The sequence below is a fragment of the Maylandia zebra genome, linkage group LG7 (genome assembly GCF_041146795.1).
Source record: "Maylandia zebra isolate NMK-2024a linkage group LG7, Mzebra_GT3a, whole genome shotgun sequence".
Lineage (NCBI taxonomy): Eukaryota > Metazoa > Chordata > Actinopteri > Cichliformes > Cichlidae > Maylandia > Maylandia zebra.
This window is the reverse complement of record NC_135173.1, coordinates 10663262-10690112: the sequence shown is the minus strand read 5'-3', so window position 1 is coordinate 10690112 and position 26851 is coordinate 10663262. Positions and strand designations below refer to the sequence as shown.

At 39.8% G+C, this 26851-nt stretch overlaps 3 protein-coding genes across 3 annotated transcripts; 1 reads left to right on the top strand and 2 right to left on the bottom strand.

Moving 5' to 3' along the window:
- Positions 1-4004: 4004 nt before the first annotated feature.
- lepa (leptin a) lies at positions 4005-5755 on the top strand. The gene is made up of 2 exons (XM_004553296.4): positions 4005-4739; positions 4832-5755. Exons 1-2 carry the CDS (start codon positions 4590-4592, stop codon positions 5165-5167), a joined length of 486 nt encoding a protein of 161 aa, XP_004553353.1. The 5' UTR covers positions 4005-4589; the 3' UTR covers positions 5168-5755.
- A 326-nt stretch (positions 5756-6081) lies between these two features.
- rbm28 (RNA binding motif protein 28) lies at positions 6082-18598 on the bottom strand. The gene is made up of 20 exons (XM_004553411.3): positions 18261-18598; positions 17969-18121; positions 17787-17887; positions 17627-17702; positions 17422-17514; positions 17239-17310; positions 17057-17150; positions 16731-16960; positions 16579-16645; positions 16353-16462; positions 16179-16252; positions 15590-15725; positions 13239-13303; positions 12948-13106; positions 12658-12807; positions 12398-12472; positions 12158-12287; positions 11800-11938; positions 11505-11622; positions 6082-6536 (listed from the first exon to the last, which is right to left on the bottom strand). The coding sequence occupies exons 1-20, from the start codon at positions 18376-18378 to the stop codon at positions 6402-6404; spliced, it is 2295 nt and encodes a 764-aa protein (XP_004553468.3). The 5' UTR covers positions 18379-18598; the 3' UTR covers positions 6082-6401.
- A 1128-nt stretch (positions 18599-19726) lies between these two features.
- Positions 19727-25943, bottom strand: si:dkey-5i3.5 (transmembrane protein 53). Its single transcript, XM_004553297.3, has 4 exons — positions 25707-25943; positions 23217-23513; positions 22063-22309; positions 19727-21976 (listed from the first exon to the last, which is right to left on the bottom strand). The coding sequence occupies exons 2-4, from the start codon at positions 23451-23453 to the stop codon at positions 21615-21617; spliced, it is 846 nt and encodes a 281-aa protein (XP_004553354.1). The 5' UTR covers positions 23454-23513; positions 25707-25943; the 3' UTR covers positions 19727-21614.
- Between the last annotated feature and the right edge of the window lie 908 nt (positions 25944-26851).

Sequence of the window (26851 nt, the reverse complement as noted above, 5' to 3'; positions counted from 1 at the left end):
ACGACAGCTGGTGACTTCTCTTAGGCCAGTTAAATAGGGCTCATTGGATACAAACGCCCACAAACGCTACAATGGGAAAGTCAAAGGAGCTCAGCGTGGATCTGAAAAAGCGAATTATTGACTTGAACAAGTCAGGAAAGTCACTTGGGGCCATTTCAAAGCAGCTGCATGTCCCAAGAGCAACAGTGCAAACAATTGTTTGTAAGTATAAAGTGCATGGCACTGTTTCATCACTGCCAAGATCAGGAAGAAAACGCAAGCTATCACCTGCTGCTGAGAGAAAATTGGTCAGGAGGGTGAAGAGTCAACCAAGAATCACCAAAAAGCAGATCTGCCAAGAATTTGAAGCTGCTGGAACACAGGTGTCATTGTCCACAGTCAAACGTGTTTTGCATCTCCATGGACTGAGAGGCTGCCGTGCAAGAAGGAAGCCCTTGCTCCAAAAGCGGCACCTTAAGGCTCGATTGAAGTTTGCTGCTGATCACATGGACAAAGATAAGACCTTCTGGAGGAAAGTTCTGTGGTCAGACGAAACAAAAATCGAGCTTTTTGGCCACAATGCCCAGCAATATGTTTGGAGGAGAAAAGGTGAGGCCTTTAACCCCAAGAACACCATGCATACAATCAAGTATGGTGGTGGGAGTATTATGCTGTGGGGCTGTTTTGCTGCCAATGGAACTGGTGCTTTACAGAGAGTAAATGGGACAATGAAGAAGGAGGATTACCTTCACATTCTTCAACATAACCTAAAGTCATCAGCACACAGGTTGGGTCTTGGGCGCAGTTGGGTGTTCCAACAGGACAATGACCCCAAACACACATCAAAAGTGGTAAAGGAATGGCTAAGTCAGGCTAGAATAAGGGTTTTAGAATGGCCTTCCCAAAGTCCTGACTTAAACCCCATTGAAAACATGTGGACAATGCTGAAGAAACAAGTCCATGTCAGAAAGCCATCAAATTTAACTGAACTGCACCAATTCTGTCAAGAGGCAAGAAGCTTGCCAGAAGCTTGTGGATGGCTACCAAAAGCGCCTAATTGAAGTGAAAATGGCTAAGGGACATGTAACCAAATATTAGCACTGCTGTATGTATATTTCTGACCCAGCAGATGTGATCACTTTTTTCTGTTAACCCATAATAAAGTCATTAAAGAACCAAACTTCATGAATGTTTTTTGTGACAATGAAGCATCTGTTCCAATCACTCTATCAGAGAAACATTTGAAATGGGAGACACTTCTTCCTGTACAGAAAACAGGACAAAACAGGAGTAAAACTCGGTTGCAGTAACTTGACTGAAACCTTAACACTGCACACACTACACTACACATGTTTTATTTAACAAGCACAAAAATATAAAGCCTCTTGATAATAGGCTGATGGGAAAGAGCATCAGTTACTGACAAACCCTAAAATCTTTTTGGGCATTGCATAACCTGTCACCACTTATAGTCTGCCTGAATTCACTTTACAATAGGTCACTTCTAATTTTATTTGCAGTGCTGGAAGTAGTGTAAAACACACTTGGTGCTATCCTTCCCAAACTTGTTATTCTCTTGAAGATCTTGCTCGCTTTGCCTCTTTTTCTGCAGAAATCTGTAATGCTCTGAAGTTACACAACAAAATAAATGCTGATTCAGATCTTTTCAAACAAGTTTGATGGTCTGAGCAACCCTCAAACACTTGGGGGTAAAAACAGCCCATTGTTCTGAATGGCAGCACATGCAGGATCAATGAATTTGAATTCCCGTCATTCCTATGAGTCATCCAGGCAATTTCCTGCTGAGAGGAATTCCTGGTTTTCATCTAGCATCTGGAAAAGTAATTTGACACTGTGCTGAGGCAGAGCTACTAGGACAGGTCAGTAGTTTTGCTTTCCCTAACCTTAAATGTATATGCTACCTGCAGTATTACTACACGTGTACATGTGTAAAAGGCGGGTGCTCACTTTCTCTGAAGACTGTGACTCATATTCTCCCATAAGTGATGCGATACAGAGGCATCATGAATTATTAATGAAGGCCTGCGGCGTCCCTCTGTCATAGCTCAGGAGGCAACTCTTGTCCCAACGACAGACACACAACTGCATCTATTTTTCATTTATTTTATTTTTTGGGGGGGGGGTTAATACAGTCACAAAAGCTCAAATATGCATCTTTGCTATTTGGAAATAATAAATGCACAAACTGTGGACTAAATAAACAATTTCTTTGAGTCATCCTTTTTAGGAGAATTTGTTTGCAATTGAGAAAAACCATAACCACTCTGAGTAACAAGATTGATATAAAGATAACAGTGCGACAGACGCATTTGTTTCCAAACTTGCAATTTATTTTGTTTCCTGTATACAGAGAGTTCACATACTGGCAGACAAAACTCATAATTTAAAAGCTTTAATTCACAACAGATGTTAGAGAAACTTTTTTTTTACTTACCAAGCAGAAACCTGCTCGGTAACTGTTACCACTTGGCAGTTAGATAGTTCATATCATTCCTTCTAGTCTTTCATAATACGCTGTTCCCGTTGAAAAAGCAGGACAATGTCACACATTTGTTGTCTTTCCCAGAAATACGTCCTCCCCCCCCCCCCCCCCCCCCCCTTTTTTTCCATCAATTTTCACATTCTTTTACGTATCTGTTTATTTGACCCCAAATTTGGCATTGATTTTAATCTCTTTATGAGACCTCATGAGCATAAGATGGTTTTACTGTAAGTTACCTTTAGAGAAAAGCACAATTACCATCATGCCCCTGTGTTTTTCCCTATGGATCAAACACACGATGGTTCTTGGACTCTCTGACCCTTTTTCTCTTTTCATTTTTGTTTCAGAGAAACGAAACATGCTCTGCACACCATCTCCCCTCCTTAACATCTGTTTCTAAAAATAACTCTTTTTAGGGGAAAGGGGCCTTTAAAACATTTTTCCAAGAAGAGCACTGACTTTGAGAAACATGGACATAACTGTGTTTGAGCGCGACATCTAAAGTGCTGAGAAAAGGAGATGCTGATAATTAAGTTGCCGCCCACATGAACTCGTATATTTCACATTAAACAGAAACTTTTGTGGAAATCTGGCACCAAAAATAATGTAACTGTAAATTGTAATTTCCATCCATCCATCCATCTTCATCCGCTTTATCCGGGGCCGGGGCCGGATGAAAGTGTAATTGCTGAAAGCTGCTACAGACTGTCAGTCACACTAAATACATTCCAGCATAATTGCTACCTCGAATATTCTGCGATCGCCACACTGCTTTAGTGGCTTTAAAGATTATAATGTTCACATAAACATGAACCAAGGTGCATTGAACAGCTTATTCAAGTTGCAGTGTTTGGTTTTATTTATTATTTTGGATCTTACTGCTTAATCACACAGTGATCTGGTTACATTCTAAGTCATTTCTGAAGTTATCAAACAAGTTCACAAGGAAAATCCACTCTGTTGCCTCACTTTTCCATTTAAAACGTGTGATTTTATTATTTTCAGTTATATTCTTGCTTATTGGTAAATTCAAAAGTGGAATTTCTCATATGATGCAATGTCATAAAATTACACTGTGTCAGTGCAGGATATGACATATGCAGTGAGTCAAGCAGTAAAAAGTTTCTTTGCACCTTGGACGCTGCGATACCTTAAAGTCTGCATATATGTAAGGATATACACATGTTCGACAAAAAAATGACGAATGTCTCCAAGAGGTAAGAAAGTAATAAAATTACTTCATTATCACTCAAAGCAACTCATAGACTTTTCTCTAAATGATGAATGTGTCATCATCAACTTCTCCCTGTCTGATGCAGTACCACCAGCAGAATGGGGGCATGATAAGGAGAGGTAACTGAGGGGGCGGATGCGGGGGGAATGGGGGGTCGGAGAGAGAGGTGAGTAAGAGATGAGTCAACAGCTCTGCAATATAAGATGTCCTGATGGAGCCTGACAGTGGCATACTCGCAGACACCAAACCGAGGTAAGGTCAACTCTCTGCTCCTCTTTGCACGGCTCATTCACCTTAATCTCACAGGGGCGAATGTCTTTGTTTCTAAGTCTGTGTCAACTATCAGACTTGTGGTTTCTCCATTCATGAGTGCAGCTTTCTGATTATATTCAATTTAAAATGTGTAGTGAAGGATGTCAGCGACAAAAGTTTTTATAGAGAAATTCTTGCTTATTAGTTACATGTGTTTTAACTGAAGTTAAAGTTTGAAGTTGTGTAAAGGAAACTTGTACTTTCTTTTACTGTTCTCAGGGAATTTTGGTAACATTTTGGAAAACTGGAGAGACTAATTGTGGGAGCCAAAATCAGTGATCTTTGTACCTGTTATACAGACAGAAATTCACAGGTGTCTCTATCACAAATATTTGCACCAAAGTGGCTGAGTAAATTACTGGCAGGAAGCATGTGTACAAACATCTGTAATGTGATTAGATATAGATAGGAACTCATCCAGTTTTGTTTTTAGTGAGATGATATAGTGAAATTGAAAGAAAGAAAAGGATTCTTTATCTCTAATCGTTTAATTTTCCATTCCTCTCCTAGGAACACCATCTTCTTTCTTTGTTCTTTACAACAGTGGAAATACACAACGCTATGGACTACGGTCTGGTGCTCCTGTTTTCTCTGTTTCAAGCTTTAAGCATGGGCACAGCAGCTCCTTTGCCAGTGGAAGTAGTGACAATGAAATCAAAAGTGAAGTGGATGGCTGAACAGCTGCTGGTTAGGCTGGACAAAGACATACAGGTAGCTATAGTTCTGTGTACAAAGACAGAATTTTTAGTGTTTGAAAGAGTCGATGTGTTATTAACCCTAATGCGTTCGCCTCCCAATTAAAGGTCCCAGTTAACTGGACTCTCAACCCACCTACTGATGATTTGGATGGAACTTCCTCCATAGTGACGGTCTTGAATGGTTACAACAGCCTGATCTCGGACACCTTTAACGGGGTCTCCCAGATCAAGTACGACATCTCTTCACTGACAGGCTACATTGATCCGTGGAGGCAGAGGCACTGCAGCCAACAGCAACCAAAGCCTGAAGTACCAGGGCCACTGCAAGAGCTACAGAGCCACAAAGAATTCATTCACACCGTGGGCATCGAGGCGCTCATGAGAGTAAAGGAGTTTCTAAATCGGCTGCTGAAGAACCTGGATCAGCTGGAGACTTGCTGAAGGATGTACATCAGGACCAGTATTTCCAAGCTATCGCCCTGATTGTTGGACAACATTTGTAAAGTCTCCATCAGCGATGCCTGACTTAACATTCTGAGTTGTCCACGTTGAAAACTTGATAATGTTTTGAACTGAAATTATTATTGAACAGGCACTTATTTATATACACTGTGTATTTATTTATATATGGTAATTAGAAGATATGTATTTTGTAAAATAATGGGTTTTTTTACCACAGCAACACAAATGTTTCAGGAGAAATTTTAAATGACACAAAAGTAAATCAGCTGTTTACAAGGTTTGTACTATGACACTGCTGTTGTGTCAACAAAGAGCTCTGAGTGAAGAATGTGTTTCCCATTAAGCCAGTCATCAAGCTGACTCAGCAGTGTAGCATTAAAACTGGAGGATATGTCATCCTTGGAAATTCCTGACAACCATCCTGAAACTTGCCAAGAAAGCCGCATGATGTTTGCATGAGAGCTGGAAGAATTGGGGAGGAGAAACTTTACTTCAGTGCAATATCACATCTTCCAAAAATGTCTATTTATATCCACGGATGACACGTTATTTTGCTGTGCAGCTGGCACTATTTTTGTTGCAATAAAATATCAATACATTTTTTAACAAACTGATTTTTGGTGTTGTGTGAAGTTCTCTCACTTTTGTCTAGTGGATTTAAGATGAAATCAGAATAATCAGGATGAAGTGAAAAAGGCACGTACAGCAGGTTAATGTATAATTTCATCGTGGGTGTTCATCTCTTGCTACACTTGTACAGTCAGGGGACATGAGTGGGAAGTGTTTTCCCAGAGCTATCGGCTTATGATTAACTGCTGATAAAAACTAACACGAGAAAAGCGAGCGTAAGGAAAACCATCGTAAGACACTAATAAATCTTTCAACAAGACAAATGTGAGTCGCAACAAAATACAACGCTTTATTTTCTCCTTAAAATCCAGGTACATGTACAAAAATGTATCCTTACATAGGTTTACTTCGCTGGTTAAAAGAGTAAACAAACAGACAGAATGAATGAGGTTCGGCATGTGGGCATCAAGCTGTACAGTTTACTTTCAGTTTGACACAAAACCAACTTCTAGGAAAATCTGTTGTACTCTCAAACCTCACACAGAATGCCAAATATAGAGTTCCTGTTTTTCGGAACTTAACCTGACATACACACACACACACAGACACACACACATTCTCACATGTACACAAAAACGCACAGTTAACTATCGAACCATTTACTTCTTTTGATGCTGGCGCCACTGTTGCCCATCAGTTTCTTCTTGTACTGCTCCACCAGGCTCTCAAAGCGGTCTCCGTGCTTTTGCTTGAAATGCTTCTTATCCGTTTTAACCTTCTGAAAAGACACAAAACAACATGTCATGTGGTGTTACAGGACAATAAAACAAGCAGCTTATTATTTTATAAACAACAAAAAAAAAACAGTTTAGGAGTACTGCTGACAGACCGCATGAGTAATGTAACTGCAGTGTACTAACTAACAGTTAGTAACACTTATATAGTGTGACTACTCCAAGTCAGGGATATCAAACATAACACGGGGCCGTAATCAGCCAAGCAAAGACTCCAATCTGCCCCACTAGACGTCTTTAGAAAATGTGAAGGAGGACATAAATTTTTGGATCTTTAACTGTATTATTATCCTACTGATTAAGACCTCCACCACAGCCATTCATATACACCAAAGAAAATTTGTTTGTTTTTTTCAATTATGTACAACAGAAATTTATTTTACACATACACTGTACAAATGAACAGAATCTTTCTGCTTTATAATCACAGAAAACTGGGTATTCAGCTGTCAGGACCTTTTCTCTAATTTTCCAAAATAATATTATATAAAAATAAATATAAAAATACTGCAATGCAAGCTGTTATCAGAGACTGTACTGACAAAAATGAATACATGAAACAATAAGCTTCTATCAACATTAACCAACACAAAGACGAAGGTAGAGGAAAAGTTTGATTTCTTGCAAATACCGATCGTTAACACTTTGTCACTTACATCATTTTAAATTTTGATGTTTTAATCTTTCTTTTAACTGACAGTGATATTAGCTCCCTGACATTCATGTGTTTGCACAATTTGCAGTAATGCAGAGAGAGAGAGACAGAATATCAACCAAAAATCCACCAAAAAAAGACTATGAATCAAGTGAATCAAGTATTAGATCTCCAAGCAAAACATGAATAAGTACTTGGTAGAGAAATCCTTGTTCGTAATGAAAGCCATAAGACATTTCTTGTTGGTCTCTAAGTTTCTACACATTTTTGGAGGCATCTTAGCCCACTCCTCTTTACAGAAACTCTCTAAACCCTTCAGATTTCCTGGCTGCCGCTTTTCAAATCGAAACTTAAAATTCCCTCCACACATTTTCTATTAGACTGACATCTGGCCACAGCACTCACTCCCAAGACTTCTCTGAATCATTTTATATCACTGAAAAACGTAAGACGGACCAGTACATGAGCAAGGGGATGTTGAGCAAGGGGATGTTGTGTGCACTGCAAGATTTCTAGACATTATGTGCGTTACCAGTTGCTTTGTACACATAGTTGAGATGAGGAGAATTTAATTGACTGACTCATTGTAATCTGGCTGAGTTAATGCGAGTTGCACACAATGACATGCAAATCAATTTATAACATTTATGTAGTGCATTTCAGGTTTATTGCAATTTTTGTGCAATATCTCTAAAATTAGAAACATCCTGTCTCAGAGTGAAATGAAAAACGTGGCAGGACTACTGTAATTCCTTATCAGAATGTCCTAAAACTGTCCCAGATATGCCTTCAGTCGATCAATGCTGCATTTGGACAGGAACAAGAAAAAGAGAGCATACAGTGGGGCAAAAAAGTATTTAGTCAGCCACCGATTGTGCAAGTTCCCCCACTTAAAATGATGACAGAGGTCAGTAATTTGCACCAGAGGTACACTTCAACTGTGAGAGACAGAATGTGAAAGAAAAAAATCCATGAATTCACATGGTAGGATTTGTAAAGAATTTATTCGTAAATTAGGGTGGAAAATAAGTATTTGGTCACCTCAAACAAGGAAAATCTCTGGCTCTCACAGACCTGTAACGTCTTCTGTAAGAAGCTTTTCTGTCCCCCACTCGTTACCTGTATGAATGGCACCTGTTTGAACTCATCATCTGTATAAAAGACACCTGTCCACAGCCTCAAACAGTCAGACTCCAAACTCCGCCATGGCCAAGACCAAAGAGCTTTCGAAGGACACCAGGAAAAGTATTGTAGACGTGCACCAGACTGGGAAGAGTGAATCTACAATAGGCAAGCAGCTTGGTGTGAAAAAAATCAACTGTGGGAGCAATCATCAGAAAATGGAAGACATACAAGACCACTGATAATCTCCCTCGATCTGGGGCTCCACGCAAGATCTCATCCCGTGGGGTCAAAATGATCATGAGAACGGTGAGCAAAGATCCCAGAACCACACGGGGGGACCTGGTGAATGACCTGCAGAGAGCTGGGACCAAAGTAACAAAGGTCACCATCAGTAACACACTACAACGGCAGGGAATCAAATCCCGCAGTGCCAGACGTGTTCCGCTGCTGAAGCCAGTGCATGTCCAGGCCCGTCTGAAGTTTGCCAGAGAGCACATGGATGATACAGCAGAGGATTGGGAGAATGTCATGTGGTCAGATGAAACCAAAGTAGAACTTTTTGGTATAAAGTCAACTCGTCGCGTTTGGAGGAAGAAGAATACTGAGTTGCATCCCAAGAACACCATACCTACTGTGAAGCATGGGGGTGGAAACATCATGCTATGGGGCTGTTTTTCTGCCAAGGGGACAGGACGACTGATCCGTGTTAAGGACAGAATGAATGGGGCCATGTATCGTGAGAGTTTGAGCCAAAACCTCCTTCCATCAGTGAGAACTTTGAAGATGAAACGAGGCTGGGTCTTCCAACATGACAATGATCCAAAACACACCGCCCGGGCAACAAAGGAGTGGCTCCGTAAGAAGCATTTGAAAGTCCTGGAGTGGCCTAGCCAGTCTCCAGACCTCAACCCCATAGAAAATCTGTGGCGGGAGTTGAAAGTCCGTGTTGCTCGGCGACAGCCCCAAAACATCACTGCTCTCGAGAAGATCTGCATGGAGGAATGGGCCAAAATACCAGCTACTGTGTGTGCAAACCTGGTAAAGACCTATAGTAAACGTTTGACCTCTGTTATTGCCAACAAAGGTTATGTTACAAAGTATTGAGTTGTATTTTTGTTATTGACCAAATACTTATTTTCCACCCTGATTTACGAATAAATTCTTTACAAATCCTACCATGTGGATTCATGGATTTTTTTTTTCACATTCTGTCTCTAACAGTTGAAGTGTACCTCTGGTGCAAATTACTGACCTCTGTCATCATTTTAAGTGGGGGAACTTGCACAATCGGTGGCTGACTAAATACTTTTTTGCCCCACTGTACTTCTCCCATACTGGCTTCTCTTCATTGGCTCTCTGTTAAATTCACTGAATCAATCACATTTAAAGTCCTTCTTCTCACATACAAGGTCTTGAATAATAAGGACCTTATAGTGCTGCACCATCTCAATAGGGCACTTTGCTTACTGGAGGTTCCAAGAGTATTTCAAAGTAAAATGGAAAGCAGCTCCCAGTTTGGATTCAGGAGACAGACGCGCTCTCTACTCTTAAATTAGGCTTAAAACTTTCCTTTTTGATAAAGCATATAGTTAGGGCAGAATCAGGTGACCCTGAATCCTCCCTTACAGTCCAACCAGCCAAGGCTGTTGGGGTGCTTCCCATAATGCACTGAGCATTGCAACTTCATACACCTCTTTCCACTCTCCATTAGCCCTTTTCCACTAGTACCTACTCCATTCTGTTCAACTCAGTTTTTATGGTAGCAGTACCTGGTGCCAGGTACTTTTTTGGTACCTGCTCGCTTGTGTTTAAAGCTGAGTCCATCTGAAAATCTGACCTCAACAGACCACATGCCACCGATTGGCCAGTCAATGGCATCACTTGATGATAGTGGTGCAACGGATCAAAAATCTCACGGTTCGGATCACGGTTTTACGTCACGGATCGGATCAATTTTCGGATCAGCAAAAAAAGAAAAAAGACAAAAATTTAACATTTGCTTATTTACTCACTGAAGTATTTTTTGCCTATTAAAAACATTCAACTCAAGACTCATTCCACGCAATTATTAAAAAAAAATTATGGTTCACTATATGGCAGTATAGGGCTTTGTATCTACCACTCAATTCAATTCAATTTTATTTATAAAGCGCCAAATCACAAAAACAATTGCCTCAAGGCGCTTTATATTGTAAGGTAGACCCTACAATAATACATACCGCTCATTATCTCGCACTCCGCTGTGATATAATGAGCTGTCACGTAGCTTTCCGTTGCCCTGGAGGTCCATCCATTTGTAGTAGTTAGGGCAACAGAAGATGCCTGGGACAGTTCAGCCATAACTTTGGCTTGGAACGATCTTGCCACTAAAGTGGACGCGCAACGGGATATCATAGCGTGGCTCAAGCACATTCATCACCCCTTGTTTTGCACAAAGGAATACGGCCTCCAGTCTGCAGCTAAACACCCCAATAGCTTTTGTAATAGCTTTAGCTTGGACCGCTAGCGCTGGCCATAACTATCTCTTGACAGACCCACCACGCGCACCATACACATACTCACGCACGCAGAACCTTGGAGTGGGATCGGTTCGAATTACGGATCAACTGTGATCCGTTGCACCACTACTTGATGACTAATTAGAGCGACTCCTTCACAAACATCAAAACTGTAATTTTTCAAACCCAGCAACAAGAGAAAGACCTACACAAAACCAACACCATTAGCCCGAGTCTGACAAAAGGGCATAGACGGAGCAGCAAGTATATCATCCCCTCGACAACATTCCTTTGTTGTGTTGTTTGTGTCGTATACACGTGACGTCATGTGGCTTTCGGACACATTGCTATAATGTCCCCACTGTCCTTAAACTGTAGAATTTCTTTTTTTTGTTTACAAATTTTCACTCGCATCAGCTCTACTAAATACACTGCAAGAAACACATTTTGAGTTAAGCGTCTTCTCTACCTTCAAATTTCTTCAGGTTTAAGAACTTTTTAAGTGTAAAAAGTGCAGTAAAATGGCCTAAATACCTACGGCTTTGGTGTTTTAAAATTAAGAATGACTACTTTAAGTATTCTGCCATCAATCCGTAGGTGCTATTTACTCTACAATGTTTTGTGACTATTACTCAAGATTACAAATAAACAAATGTAACACCAAATTTGCAAACCTGGTTTCTGGGCTGTGTGGGCTTCTCAATCTGTCGCTTCGGTCGCTCCTTCCTGGTTGATCCAGGCTTGGCTTTCTTAGGTGGGGGGGCTTTCTGCTGCTTTCTCTTGTCACGCGATCTGCAAAGGATGAAAGTTCCCATTGTGGAGTGACGGTCAGTATGTCCTTCTAGTTTTTAATTTGTGAAATTGGGCACATACACCTAAAATATTTGTGTTATAGCCTTTGTTTTCAGAAGTACAAAGTGACCGGTGAGGAAAAGACAGGCAACTACTTAAAGTAGTAAAAAACAACACCTGATCTTTGGTCCCTGATGGGAAGGCAAAGGCAGCACTTTCTTTCGTTTCTTCCCATTCTGCAAATCTACGTGTTCAACCTCAGGTGTGGTCTGGAAGCCTGAAAAGTGTTGGTCTTGTTTCTGGCCTTCAGGGACACCTGATAAATATAGAAAAATGCACAGATGGAGTATTTAAAGAAGAAAAAAATAAAAAGTAAACTTGACAGTATTAAATATAAGAAAGCACATTTATGTATCAGAGCAGCTGTTTTCAATCACGCACCAAAAGCTGTGATACTCGTGACACGCCCCTCTAATAAACCGTCATATCCAGTGATCAAATATACTAAATGATAACAAAAATAATCTTTTCTTACTTTTTTCCTCTGCCGTTTTCTTCAGTGAGGATTGTGCTTTATTCCCACCTTTCCCTGGTCCTTTTCCATCTCCGGCTGTTTGGGACTTGGGTTTCACTCCTCCTTTGTTAGCCTGATATTTTAAAAACTCCTGCAAAAATAAACACACGCTTACTTCCTATTAAAAAGCTCTCTTCTTGTTTTTAGAATTTCCAAAGATACTTTAAGCTGCAACTAACACGCAGATCAGTACAAACGTACCTTGCTTTTCTGTTGCCGCATTTCTTTTATTTTGAGTTTTCTTAAATCCTCCAGGGAGAACTCAACAATGGGTCTCTGCAAAATGACACAAAAAACACTTATGCCTGACTAATCTGAGACTGCTTGTGGGCCAGGAAAAGAAATATGAAAACAGAATTTGGTGCATAAAATGAAAAAATTAACCACAATGCAAAGAGGAAAATAGGCTAAAATAGTGCCGCTTCTCAAACCCTCTGCCACTGATTTTGGCACTTCTGTACCTTTTGTGAGCCAAAGATGTAAGGGTTGTTGTTAAGGTAGCGAAGCGTGGCGAGAGCATGTTCGTGATCCTGGAACTGAACAAAGCCATAGCCTAACGATTGTCCCATCACTTGACCCTTCTCGGGCTTCTTGTCATAGATGACCCGGCACTAAAAAGAGAAACAGTTGGTTTCACACACGCATGAGAAAAGAAATTACCACAACACCCCCTGCTGGGCACAAAATTTTTTTTCCTTACAAAACTGTGACAAAATAACAATCTACGTCAAGCCCAATGGTGTAGTCTCACCTCTGTGATGCGAACTCCCTTTACTCCTTTCACAGCTTGAAGGCAGAGTGATTTGAGTTTTTTGCTGTCCACTGACTTCGGCAGGTTGTGCACACACAGGCGAGTCTTTGACACAAACACGTTTATGTCCCGAAGCTTGGTCCTCTTTATTTCTTCAAACTAAGAAACAAAAAAAGGCAACAGCAAATAATGACTCAAAATGGAAGCAATTAGAAAGAGCAAGTGAAAGATTCATTATTATACAACAGAAATCATCCTGCGAGTGGAACTGTTTATCAAAAATGTACTTACTCTGGTTCTTTTGACCATGTCTGTCTCAGGTACACCCTCAGCAGCTTTGGTTCCTGGACGAATCACTGAAAGTTGAGGTGAAAGACAATAACATTCAAAAGCAATTTAGCTACATGGAGCCAGTGCAAATTCCTTTCATGCCCTCTAAAGCCTCCTTTGGGCTGTCCCACAGGAAAGATAACAAGCTGAAGAAAACACTGTGATGATGTCTTTCGCTGTAGCTTCAAAACAATAGTTCGACAACACAGTTCATCAATCAAGAATATCCATCTATCCATTCTCTTTTTGCTTATCCAGCAGTTCGACCCACAACAACACTCTCATCATCAAGTTTGCTGATGACACCACGGTAGTCGGACTCATCTCGAAGGGAGACGAGGCAGAGTACAGAGAGGAAGTCCTGAAGCTGGCAGCATGGTGTTCAGAAAACAACCTGGCACTGAACACTAAGAAAACCAAAGAGCTCATTGTTGACTTCAGGAGACACAGCACCGACTTGGCCCTCCTCTACATCAATGGGGAGTGTGTGGAGAGGGTCCACACTTTCCGGTTCCTTGGTGTCCTCATCTCTGCTGACATCTCCTGGACAGGAAACATCTCAGCAGTCATCAAGAAGGCCCAACAGCGGCTGCACTTCCTGAGAGTCCTCAGGAAGTACAAGCTGAACTCCAACCTGCTGCTGACCTTCTACCGCTCGTCCATTGAGAGCCTGCTAACCTACTGCATCACAGTATGGTACGGCAGCTGCACCAAAGCAGATAGAGTGAGGCTTCAGGGTGTGGTCAAGACAGCACAAAAGATCATCGGCTGCCCTCTCCCCTCCCTGATGGACATTTATTCCTCCCGCTGCCTCACCAGAGCAGCAAACATTATCAAGGACAGCTCCCACCCTGGCTTCAACATGTTCAGCCTGCTTCCCTCAGGGAAGCGCTACAGGTGCATCAACACAAAAACCCACAGACTCAAAAACAGTTTCTTCCCCAAAGCGATAACCACCCTGAACTCACACATGCACAGATAACACAGCCCCCCACTTCCCACTTCCTCTATGGACCACCACTGTGCAATACCAATTCTATGTGCAACAACTCAACTGTATATACATAACACTATTTATTACATATTACTTACGGCTTGTATATTGTACATATACATATATATATATATATATATATATATATATGTTTTTCCCTATGTTAATACTGTCCATATGTACATAGCGCTGCAGAACTGTACACCCCCCCCAGCATGTTTACACTGAGTAGAAGATGCTCTGTATCTCACTGTACAACTGTATAGTGACAATAAAGGCATTCTATTCTCTATTCTATTCTATTCCAGGGGTGGGGCCTCCCAGCTACCATAAGGCGAGAGGCGGGGTGCATGGTACAGGTCGCCAGACCTCTTGTTTTTTTGTAACTTTGTGTGCTGCACCACAATTGTCGCAGCTGGGTTGAAGACATGACTGTACAATTGTGCCAATTTTTACCTCCACTTTAATGATCCTGCACACAAGCTCAGAGACATACTGACACACAGAGGGAGATGCTGCAACTGTTTGAAAACTTCAGAGTTTGTACCTGCACATGTGATGTGACAATAAAAAGTGATTTGATTTGAGTTTGTGGAAAGAACCCTTGATTTCCTGTTTTGACTTATAACTGAGTGGCAACACCCATCGTTTAGGAGAACACTGCAGCAGCTTCTTGCACCTTAACTGCAGGTATAAATGACTGCATCTAGGTGATGACACCGCGGCAGTAAGTAAAGCGACCACTGCGAAGGGTTTATGGGCACTTTGACACAGCAAGACAGAAGCATTCACACTCAATGACCAGTTAACCTCACCACCATTCAGTGCGTGTCTTTGGCCCCGGCCAGGCGCTGATTTTGAATCCAGGTCCGTCTTGCTGTGAGACAACAGTGCTAACCACCGTGCTGCACTAGGCACCAAAAACAACCTGGACCAAAATTCAAACCTGCTGCTAAAACCTACACTTCAGGTGCATCAGAAATGTGGTTTCAGTGATTTGAATGAGGCATGGTTGTTAGAGCCAGATGGGCTAGTCTGTATGTTTCACAAACTGCTGCTCTAGCACCTTTGGGATGTGGTGGAACAGGAGATTCCCATCATGGATGTGAAACTGACAAATCTGCATAACGGCGTGATGCTATCATGTCAATATGAAACAAAATTTCTGAGAAATGTTTCCAGCACTTTGTTGAATCTGTGCTATGAAGAATTAAAGCAGTTCCAAAGGCAAAAGGAGGTCCAACCTGGTACTAGCAAAGTCTAACTAATGAAGTGGCCACATAGCATATAGCTGCACATAAGATAAATGATTACTCACATCCCTCTCTGGCCAGGTACAGGTTCCTCGTGCCCGTTTCGACCTTCTTTTTATCGACCTTCAGCTTCACGGCATCTTCTCTGCTCACTGCTGCAACAATCATCAGCTTTCTGCCATGTATACGGATACCACCATCCTGCATCAAACATACAAATGTTTGCAAGGCTTGTCTACAACAAGGGTTATTACACAAAAGAGACTCGAGTGACGCTATAAAAGGGTGAATACACAAGAAATTTGTAATAACAGTGTTCAAACATCAATTGGACAAGTGACAGATTAGTAAAAATATTTTGCTTCAAACTAATAACCTTTAAATTACCCTCCATGTAGCTTGACAAAAAATTATTAGAAAAATTATTTATTAGTAGTTACTATCAGTTAATATGTTGAATAAAAATACATAGATATACATTGGCCACTCAGAGTTATCAATGTGTTGTGCCAATTCTGCCCATGCTGTTTCCACATTCCAATTTAAAAACATCAACATTAAAAGGCCAAATTCCCAAGAAGTGGCTCCATCTAAACAGCGTGTGATTGCACAATAAGTCAAACATCATGTACATTACACTTGATTATATATTACCTCTGCCTCCTCCTGTGATGCAGCTATGCATTTATCTGCAGCCTCTTTAGTCTTAAACTGAGCAAAGGCACAACCTGCCAACAATAACACAGAAGAGTAAGTGAACTGGTTCTCTCCAAACAGCTAATAGACACAAGTGTTTCACTTAAGGACTTTCGAGGACTGTCAACTGACCTTTTGAATGTTCTGTATCTGGGTGGAGAACAATCTTTATGTAGTTAAGTTCTCCAAACTGAAGGAGAACTTCCTCCAAGTCTTCTTCCTCCGTGTCAAATGACAGGTTCCTAAATTGGTTTAAATGTAGGTGTTTAAAAAAAACAAAAGAAACGGGTCTCAGTAAAATAAACTGAAAAATAAACCAAACCTGGCTCAGGACTGAGTAGGAGGAAAAATCACTGACCTGATGAAAACCGTTCTGCCCTCTTTCACATCTGAAGGAAGCTGTTTTTTCGAGGTCTTTTTCTCAGCTACGGATAAAAGCCAAATACAGAATGTATGAAAACAACTTCAAAGGAAAGGAAATATTAAATATGTTATTTATACTATCCATACCTAATTTATCTTCTTCATCCTCTTCATCCATACTGCCATCATCATGATCTGAATCAAGGCTTTCTCCATCCTCATCAACATCATCACCCTCCTCTTCCCCATCATCATCATCCTCTTCCTCCTCATCTTTTTCATCATCAGAATCACTCACTTCACTGCTTTGTTCACTCCCATCTTCATCACCTGATTCGAATTCCTCTGTATGCTTCACAGCTGATTCTGAACTGACACTGTGGACAGATGTGGAGCAAAAATAACCAGTGTAGTCAATCACCTTTTAACACTCATGGCATATAAACAGAGGAATGCATGTTTGAGGTTCATACTTTTTCTTCTCAGGTGGAGCTTTCTTCTTTTCTTCATCCTCATCATCCATGTCACTGTCAGTGTTAGCATTTGCTTCTTCTGGATTTGTATTGGCTATGAAGAAAAAAAAATTGTGTTAATGACAACAAGCTTTATATCTTCTGGAACTAGAGCACACAAAGTATTTTTGTCATTTAACTACCTGAATTTGAGGACTGCTGTGTAGTAACAAACTTGTCCTTTGGTACAGCCCAGTCAATTGCTACAGGTCGGCCTGGAGATTAAATGCCAACATTTAAAAAAAAAAAGAAATGTCAAAGTAACAATGTAACAAGTCATAATGAGCTTTTTTTAAGCACACAACTCAACGGTCTCACTCATTTACCTTTTATCTCCTTCAAGTTCATAGCATTAAGTGCTTTTGATGCCTCTGGCACTTTTTTAAACAGGACAAATGCAAATCCACGCATCTTTCCATCTATGAAAAAGCATAAAAATCAACCTCATAACGAATCAATCCACTCCAAAGTCTGGCAATACTTCAACATGCTCACTTATGTATACATCTGCTAAGAAACATATGTATTTACCAGGTTTGAGGGGGATTTTGACCTCAATAACCGTCCCAAACTTTGCAAATACTTCTTTCAAATGATCCTCTGTGCACTGTAACACATGGTGTGTGTTAGCAAAGGTTTCTGTCAGTGTGCTCTGAGCTGTTACATTTAGTAATCATGAAACATACTGTACCTTAAAGCTGAGATTCCTTATAATAAGTCTTGCTTTCAGTAGCTTTTTCTTGGAGCCTTTCTGCTGATTCTCCTTTGGAGCAGTGACTGCCTCTGTAGGTGCTAAATGACATAAGTGCAAGGTTACCATGGAGACACAGGACTCTCCTAATTGCCCGTTTTGGAACATGTCTTCATACGAACCTTTCTTGTTTTTGTCTTTGTCTTTGATTTTACTCTTGGCGACTGTCAGGGACAGCTTCTGCCCGTCGTATTCTTTAATTTCTTTTAAGGCTCGTTGTGCATCTTCCTCCATGGAATATGTGACAAAACCAAACCCTCGACATTTTTCTGTCTCTGGTTGAAAAATAAATAAGACACCACCAATATCTGTTATGTACATAAATATGTTTATGTTTGCAGTTTTAATTTAATTCTACTTTCGTACGACTTTTTCCATTATTATTGTATGGTTCTTTCGAATACACGACAGTACCTTTATCTCTGACCACGAAGCATTTCTTTACCGGACCAATTTCTGAGAATATTTCTTCGAGTCGCTCATTAGAAGCTGAATCTGGTAGAGAACCAACAAATATGGTGTGCGCCGCCATGGCTAACTGCTAACTTTACGGCGTGTGCACCAACTCAAAAAGTGAAATGCAGTTTAATACAAATCCACTACAGGAAGCTAATGTCTAAGTTCTCGATAACACGTTTATCAGAGGCATGAATACACGCCACAGAACTGTTTAACTTGGACGTCGTTAGCCACGGGACTAAGTCGCATGTTTACATGTGGAAGCAGCCATCTTTGAAAAAGAACAGAAGGGCATTCGTCACGTGCGCCACCTATCGTCCAGGAGGTTTCAATGTAGGAATAATATCTAAATTTAAATAAGCTGATATAAAAGTAAAATTCAGCTTCTTTTTGTGAAGTACCATTTCTGTCTGATGTTTGTTTCCACCATTACTGAGTTTCCTGCATATGCTTACTATTTACTTTAACTTCCCACAATAGCTGTTTTATTGAGGTGGTGCTTCCTGCAGAAAGCCTAAAGGGAGCATATGAGGATTGCGGTTACCAACCATGACAGCACAAATCCAAAACAACTGATATGTTGTTGATTTTCTTTATTTCCTTACCACAAGAGGCCCTTGTGGTTAACAGATATAATTTACCAATAATTTACCTATATCCTTCTGTAAATTTCAGTACTGTTTTGTTTTTATGTCATACTTATATTACACTGGATTAATCATTTCTAGGGTCTTGTGCTGATAGTAAAGCATAACTGTAATGATAATACTGGGAGTGAGCTACATGGCTTCTGCCACCAGGTGGTGTCTTCAGTAGCTCAAATCACTTTCTAGGTGCAGTACAAACTAAAAATTTACAGTAAAGAAAACAGTGTGTGGTTTTAAGGCATTGGGCCACTTCAGTTCTCAAAACCCGTAACTCTACTAAAAGGATTGAATACCATTCTTCCAAAAGATATTCCCTTCTTTAGTGTTACAGTTTTAAAATCACAATGGGCTATGACATTGTTGGAGAAGTACAGTACCTACCCTACAGAAACCGACTGCATCAAACCATATCTGGAAAAACATCACAATGACTGGATGTACTAATTGCATTGGTCAAAGGTTCATTTCTTTACCTGCTTATCACCTGTCTCAATAGTAGAATAGGTTGAAGTCTAAATGTGCTAATCAGTTCTGAGGTTAGGTGGTTAAATGTCAAGCATAATTACCTCCTAATATAAATACATACTTTTCATTTACCCCCAGTTAGTTAGAAACTATGTTGTACACATAGTTATAAAGAACAATTTTTGTAGGCAAGAGTACAGTGCTTTACAACAAGAATAATATTGCATTTCACCACATTGGTGCTTTAACTCCTAACCCTTCGTAATCAACTTGGACAAAAAAGGAAAAGTTAAAAAATACTTGCACAGGTTCAAGTTAAGATAAACAAATCTTTATTGCACAGAGTTAGAAGTATAACATGTTATGCTTAAACATCTTCAACTTACAAGTCATTCACATGAAAAGTGTTAACAGAAATGACTGAATAAGATTTCTTTTCCCAATTTTAGTAGGTCACATCTTTCAAGAATATTGAGAATACATACACCTTAGAGTAGTTTAACACACACACATAGACACTGACCTAAATTAATCAAATATATACTTTCATGAAAATGTGTTGTTGTGATCACCTTAGTTCTTGCTAGACTTGGTGGTAGTAACAAGTGAGGTGCTTTTTAAGGCACTTTCAAGGCTTTGTGTAAAAATGTGTAAAAAGCAAAACTTCAGCAGCAGCAGTGTCAAGTAGTATTGCATTTTCTTCTGAGTGCACACAGCATGCTGTACTCATCAGCAGGAAATTGAAAATCGGACCAGCAGTTTAACCCTGAAGCTCATTCACATGAATCAACTGTTTTTTTAAAGCAAGGAACAAGTTTCTTTACTTGTAAATTACTGCAGGAAAAGTAAATGTCCAGTTTTAATTTAAAGTTAAATTAAGTTTCATCTAAAACTATGCTGATTTCCCCTCTTTTGTTTGTTCCGTGTGTTCAGCGCTGTCCACCAAATTAACTACTAAAATATTTTGTGTAACAATGATTAATCTCTTTATCACTCTAATGATTAGCCTTTTGTCTTTAACATGAGAAAATTTCCACCACCCTCTCTCCAGTAGCTCAAAATCTGAAAGATATGCAACAAGTGATTGTATTTAAGCTGAACTCGTTAATGCAAGCACCAAAACACATGACTCCAAACATTAGACAGTAAAACCTCAAGCACACATCTTGACCTGTCGTGTTTCATAAATGGAAGCACTTGGAGCTTGCATGCTTGTGGTCATCGATGTTCACATCATTCTTTGGACTGTTTACATTTTGTCTCAAATATTTTTAAAAAAAAGAAGCAAAAAGCAAAGTTCACATTTGATTTGGAAATTGTATTTTTGAGCGGAAAAGAACAGTTAGGAACTTCAATGTATAACCCTCCATTTCCAAAGGCGTTGAGATGTTGTGCAAAATGTAATGATGTAATCATTTTTAAAGATATATAGTTAACTGAAAATGTCTGTAGGCACCAGTACATTAACAGTTCTGACAAACCATTATGTTGTAGTAAAATTATGCTGGTTCCACCATTTCAAATGAGAATATGTCCTGCACTTGTCTTCCCTTCCATGATTTAGTTAAAGTTAGTAGACAGTTGCTTGCCTAAAAGAAAAATGTCAGACTTTATATTTGTTTGTTAACTTTTAAGGGGCGACCGTGGCTCAGGGGGTTGGGAAGCGTATCTGTAACCGGTAGGTCACCGGTTTGATCCCCAGCTCTCTCTGTCCTGGTCGTTGTGTCCTTGGGCAAGACACTTTACCGTCTACTGGTGTTGGCCAGAGGGGCTGATGCCACGATATGGCAGCCTTGCTTCTGTCAGTCTGCCCCAGGGCAGCTGTGGCTACAACTGTAGCTGCCTCCACCAGTGTGTGAATGTGAGAGTGAATTAATAGTGGAATTGTAAAGCGCTTTGGGTGTCTTGAAAAGCGCTATATAAATCCAATCCATTATTATTATTACTTTGGCGTACATGAACATTGTGATCCAAAGTGCATTTTATTCTTTATATGCTTTGCTTTAGTGTTTATGAAACTGTATGAACTAAACCCTGGGTACACTCGATCTTCATTCTGAATAAAACTGAACTGTTACTGTACCTTCATTACACATGCCAATTACTGTAAAAATTCAAGATGTACTTTTACAGCTTAAACCATTTGAGGTTAATGCACAGTGAAGTTCCTCTTGCATTACATTGTTGGGATTTTACCTCATAACTTTGCCTTTAACGGGGTAAAACCAAGGGAACTGAGGAATATGCAAAGTGTGGACAGATATTCTTCTGGGTGTTTCTTAAGGTGGCCCGCGTGAATGGAATTGTCCCACTTCTTTTCTGTGACATCCATTCCACGCCTTCGCCAGTAACTGGCCAAGTCCGCCAAATTTCGTGGGTCACACAGTGGATCGTTGTTACAGTAGAACATCAGCACAGGAGCGGTGACAGGCGTATTCCAAAACACATCCAAGCCTATGTCAAAGTAGTCCACGGTGTGGCTTTTAAACTTGTCAAAGTAAAACATGGCTGTTTGCTTTACCAACCACTCACATTTTGGAAATACAGTTTTTCCCAAACCTGAGAAGAAAGAAGGAAAATAATTATCAATTTTGCAAGAAAAGGAAAACAAGAATTAGATAAAGTGTGAGTTAATGGTAACTCACCTATAGCCATGTGCTCAAGGGATCCTGCCACCATGCTATCATAAATCTGTCCTGTGATCCTTTTTGTGAATGCCTGATATTTATTTGTATCCTTCGACACATGCACAAGGAGCTGAGAGAAGGTATATCCACCGATTGAAAATGCATGAACAAGCAAGGGGCGGGACACGAAGCGCTCGCTCTCCAGCAACTCCAGTAATGTCTTTCCATGTTCCAGACCCCAGCGGGGCCAAAGGAACCCTTGCACCTTTAAAAAAAAAGGAGAAATTCAATCAGTCTTTCCGAAAATCATTTAAAAACATACACACACACTAAACTTTGAATATAAAACTGAGTGAATTCATTTTTCAAAGTAAGATCAATGCGCGACATTACAGTGCTCCCACAATGTCCTGGTGGGGTCCCCTCTACTGTTGCCTTTTTATGAGTTAGGTTTCCATTGCAATCTTAGTTTAATACAAACTTTCTTCACATTTATCTAATGCAGTTTCATTCTTATAGTGCTACTTCACAGATATAGACCTTAAAACACTTTACAGTTTAAAGAAAAGGAGCCTTTAATTTGACAATCTGAACGGTGATATTATGGCAACAGTTGTGGACGAAGAACTTCCTTTTAACAAGTTTAAACAACTTCCAACAGAGGGTGGGGGGAGTAATCTGATCACAAAAAGGGGGGACAAGGGGAGAGAGTAGGGAAAAGGAAATGATGTACAACAGTTTCATATAAATGCATCGTGAACAGAAAAGTGGGTATTATATCATGGGAAGTCCCCAACAGCTGAGCCTACAGCAGCATGATTTATGGATGATTCGGGGTCATCTGATCCACCCCAACTATAAACTTTTAAGCCTAATCTTCAAAGTACAGGTTGTCTCTCTCAACCTCAACCGCACAGAGGCTCGATAATGTAAGGCTCTGCCTTCTATTGTACTTTTAGTAATTCTGGGAAGCACAAGCTTGCACTCAGAGCACATACTTCTAGAAAGACTATTATTCATTAACTGCCCTGTGATGCATTTTAGCGATAAATACAAGAATAAAACACACGGTCATACTGTTTTAGCTGACTCAGAAGAGCAGCTATACAGTTAGTGTGAGAAACCGATTAAGTTTAACATATGCTCCAATTTCTCAGTCCCTGAATTCTTACCTCACTCTCAAATACTAGCACGTCAAATCCTGTGTTGAAGTAGATGTCGCAGTACTTAACCAGCGCTTGAGGACGTGAACCCAACCACGGTAACATCAGCAATAGAGGTTTGTGCCGTTCTGAGGTCCGGTTCTGGCATCCAGGGACTGCAAATGTTGCTTCATTCATGAAGAACGTGGCATTCTTACTTATGCGGTGGGCAGTAATGCCTCTGCTAAGAGCTACACTTGCAAACATGTCAGCAATTGTAGGGCTTTCATTTAAGAGAGAGAAGAGTATTCAAAAACCCAAGGCTACCTGGATAAAAGAGAAAGACACATGACACATGCATGAATTTGGAATAATAAAAAACAGAACCAGGCAGGTAGACACAGAAACCACAAAATAGGGAAAAACAAAGAAATACAAAGATCAAGAATAACTAAGAATGACAGAAATCAAAGCAATCATTTATAACCAATTCTGGTCCTATGTTTTGCCTATTGAAGTGTCCCTCCAGGGGGGCATGGACCCCTTAATGATCCTCTATCTAATCACACGAGCCAAGGTGTGTAGGTCACAATCAGCCAAGGTTTCAGGTGAATTCACTGTGAAACCCAGCCCCAACCTGTGATGTGATTTAGTGAGGTCAAGAAGACAGATGGTTTGAAAGAGGACTGAAAGAAGCCATGTCCACTGTGAACGATCATCTTTGAACAGAGGCGGTGGTTTATGACACCAACTGTCTGCCATCTATAATCCAGTTTTGAGATCCTTGCCCAGACGCCTTAACGCCCACTCACATCCTGGGCCTGTTGACCTCAGGAAATCACATGATAATGTGGGGCTAGTTTTCACAATGAGTTCACCCGAAACCTTGGCTGATTGTGACCAACACCCGTTTTTTACATCTTGGCTCGTGTGATTACATCATTAGGGGTCAATGTCCCCTGGGGGAATCTCCCATTGGGCTTAAGTCTGGGACTCTCCACCATTTGACCTTAGAACTGAAGAAGCTTCTCGGATGAGAGTTGAAACGTCTTCAAGCAAAAACATATTTCTGTAACTTCTTGATGTACTTACACCTACAATACTTCTACACAGAAAAAAATTTGTAATAAGTAATAATAATTTTATTTACCAGAATGATATAGTATAACACTACAATATACTTAAAAGGATTACTCATACTGTATTAACAATGTAATAATCTCAGTTATAAAGTTATATTTTAAATTCAACATGTTGACACCTGTAAAATTGTTCAACTCTCTATAACGTAGCTTCTTCACTGTTGTTTGGCTTGGTTATTTCTTTCACTGAATAATGCAAAAGCTGCACACAAGTTATGCGTGTTACATAGGACTGCTCAGAGCCTACAATAGCCTATAATCAGACCAAGTAAGCAAAATGGTAGCGACAGTGCCCTATGTCACAACATATTTTTTCAAAGTATGTCTATAGGAAGGTCACAACCTCTCTGCAAGAGCATATGCACACAGCCACACACCATTAGCTGACAGGTTTTTTACTTGCCAAAATTGGAGTACTTGGAGTACCTGTACATGTTTAGGCAAAATCTGAATATGTTAACTTTATATTAAATCTATATTATATATTATATTACATTTATATTAAATCTATACATATGTCATCAATTTCTTGATATATCACCAACGATGCATCTATGCAAAAAAAAAACAGTATAGGAATTTTATTTTTCTGCATTATATAGAATAAGTATAACTCCATATCAAACTTTAAAGGATCACTTATATTTTATCAACACGTAATAATGTTACTTATAATGTTATAAATCATATTGAACATGTTGGCACAAATTGTACAACTCTCCATAACTTATGAAAGCTGCTTCCCTGTTGTTTAGCTTGATTATTTCTTTCACTGAATCATGCAAAAGTTGCACACAAGTCAGGGATGTTATCTAGGACTGTTTTAGCCTATAGCAAGACGAAGCAAGGAAAATGGCGGAGACAGGAGTCCTATTTCACAATGTAATGGTAGATGGCCTGCATTTATATAGCGCTTTTCTAGTCCCTAAGGACCCCAAAGCGCTTCACACTACATTCAGTGGTTAGCGATGGCTACTGATTATTCTGCTCAAAGTCGCAGGAAAACAAACATATACATGGATGCTTGCTTTGTGCTGTTCTTCAGCTGCAAAACAAACTTACTGGCAGCTCATACATTTTACCAGTTTAAGCTATTTCTCCTTGTAATTTTCCTTTTTATTTTTCTCAGAAAAAAGATTTCTCCGCTCACTGCTGCTACAAGAGCCGTTAAAGTTGAGCTAAGCAAACAAAGCTAACTGTATAGAGCCCAAATGTCCCCAACCACCACCAAAACCCACCCACTCATTTGGCGTACAATTGTCTAGGTTTTTTTTTGTTTGTTTTTTTAAATCCCCTTAAACATATGGGGTTAGCCTTCCTTTCACAGCCAGCTGAAACAAACAAATGCAATGCTAATTTAAGACCAAAATGAACTTACCGTCAAAGCATGGAAAGCCTTAGCTAGTTAAACCTAGTAGCTATTTTCTGTGGCAGAGTTACAAAAGTGCATCCAATTTAATTGTAGTAATATGTAGTAGGTAAGAACAGGCTGTCCCCAAACACCTAGTTTGCAGCAAAAGATAAAAAAAAGAATAAAAAAGTTAATATTAAGCTACATGGACATCTCCCAAGTGAGTCTGACGTGAAGACGGAATTGATCCCAGTGTGGGGTATCTCCTCCTCTTAACTCCTCCTCCTTCTTCTTCGTGATTTTCTGTAACTGCATATTTTCCGCCATCTACTGTGCAGTCTGAAAATATCTGGACTGTCACCCACTATAAATCATTCGCCTCTGCCTGTCTGAGCAATGTATTTCCAATATAACAACCCTATAGTAACTGAACTGCAAATTTACAGATTTAATTTGAGTGGTTCTTTTGCGACCTCCTGCGAACTGCGACCTGTTCATGCATTTATGCAGTATTTTTGGTAAGTCCACCACCAAGTTCCAAGTTTTCCCCTTTTGTGAATAATACCAGGAAAATACTTATCCTGGAACCTGTGGATATCACTGATTAGTGGGCTTCCTGTATTTGGCTGATTTTTATAGCTGCTTCCATTTCGGTTTCTTCTGTCTTCCTTGACATAATCAATGAGCGAGTTTCACGCTAATTAAAAACCAGCCGATTTATATACCGTATATATATGTATATATATATATATATATCTATATATATATATAAATCGGCTGGTTTTTATATATATATATATATATATATAATTTTTTTTTACTTTTATACACATCAGAATCAGAGAGACTTTATAATTACAAAGGGAACTTATTAATAAATTCCCTTTATGATTCCAGCTTTTCATGAAAAAAAATCTGTGCTTCCCTATGAACTTGAGTGACATCCCGTTCTTAATCCATGCAGTTTAATATGATTTTGGCACACCCTTTTCCCACAAGGTTTAAGAGTGTGTTTATGGGACTTTATGACCATTCTTCCAGAAACACATCTGTGAGGGCAGACAGGGATTTTGGATTTTGGCTCTAGTTGTTGACTGGAACACCTGAATTCAATTATTTAAATATAAATCATAGTATTTAGTATATCATTTAGTATATCATAGTATTTCCAA

Bases quoted from the DNA above. Each gene is read 5' to 3' on its own strand.
- lepa (XM_004553296.4), top strand. From the start codon at position 4,590: ATGGACTACGGTCTGGTGCTCCTGTTTTCTCTGTTTCAAGCTTTAAGC. The intron at 4,740-4,831 runs GTAGCTATAGTT...TCCCAATTAAAG, and splicing joins GGCTGGACAAAGACATACAG to GTCCCAGTTAACTGGACTCT.
- rbm28 (XM_004553411.3), bottom strand. From the start codon at position 18,378: ATGGCGGCGCACACCATATTTGTTGGTTCTCTACCAGATTCAGCTTCT. The intron at 17,311-17,421 runs GTAAATGAGTGA...TTTAATCTCCAG, and splicing joins GAACTTGAAGGAGATAAAAG to GCCGACCTGTAGCAATTGAC. The intron at 16,961-17,056 runs GTATGAACCTCA...ATCTGTCCACAG, and splicing joins GCTCCACCTGAGAAGAAAAA to TGTCAGTTCAGAATCAGCTG.
- si:dkey-5i3.5 (XM_004553297.3), bottom strand. From the start codon at position 23,453: ATGTTTGCAAGTGTAGCTCTTAGCAGAGGCATTACTGCCCACCGCATA. The intron at 22,310-23,216 runs GTAAGAATTCAG...TTTTTTTTAAAG, and splicing joins TGCTAGTATTTGAGAGTGAG to GTGCAAGGGTTCCTTTGGCC. The intron at 21,977-22,062 runs GTGAGTTACCAT...CTTTCTTCTCAG, and splicing joins CCTTGAGCACATGGCTATAG to GTTTGGGAAAAACTGTATTT.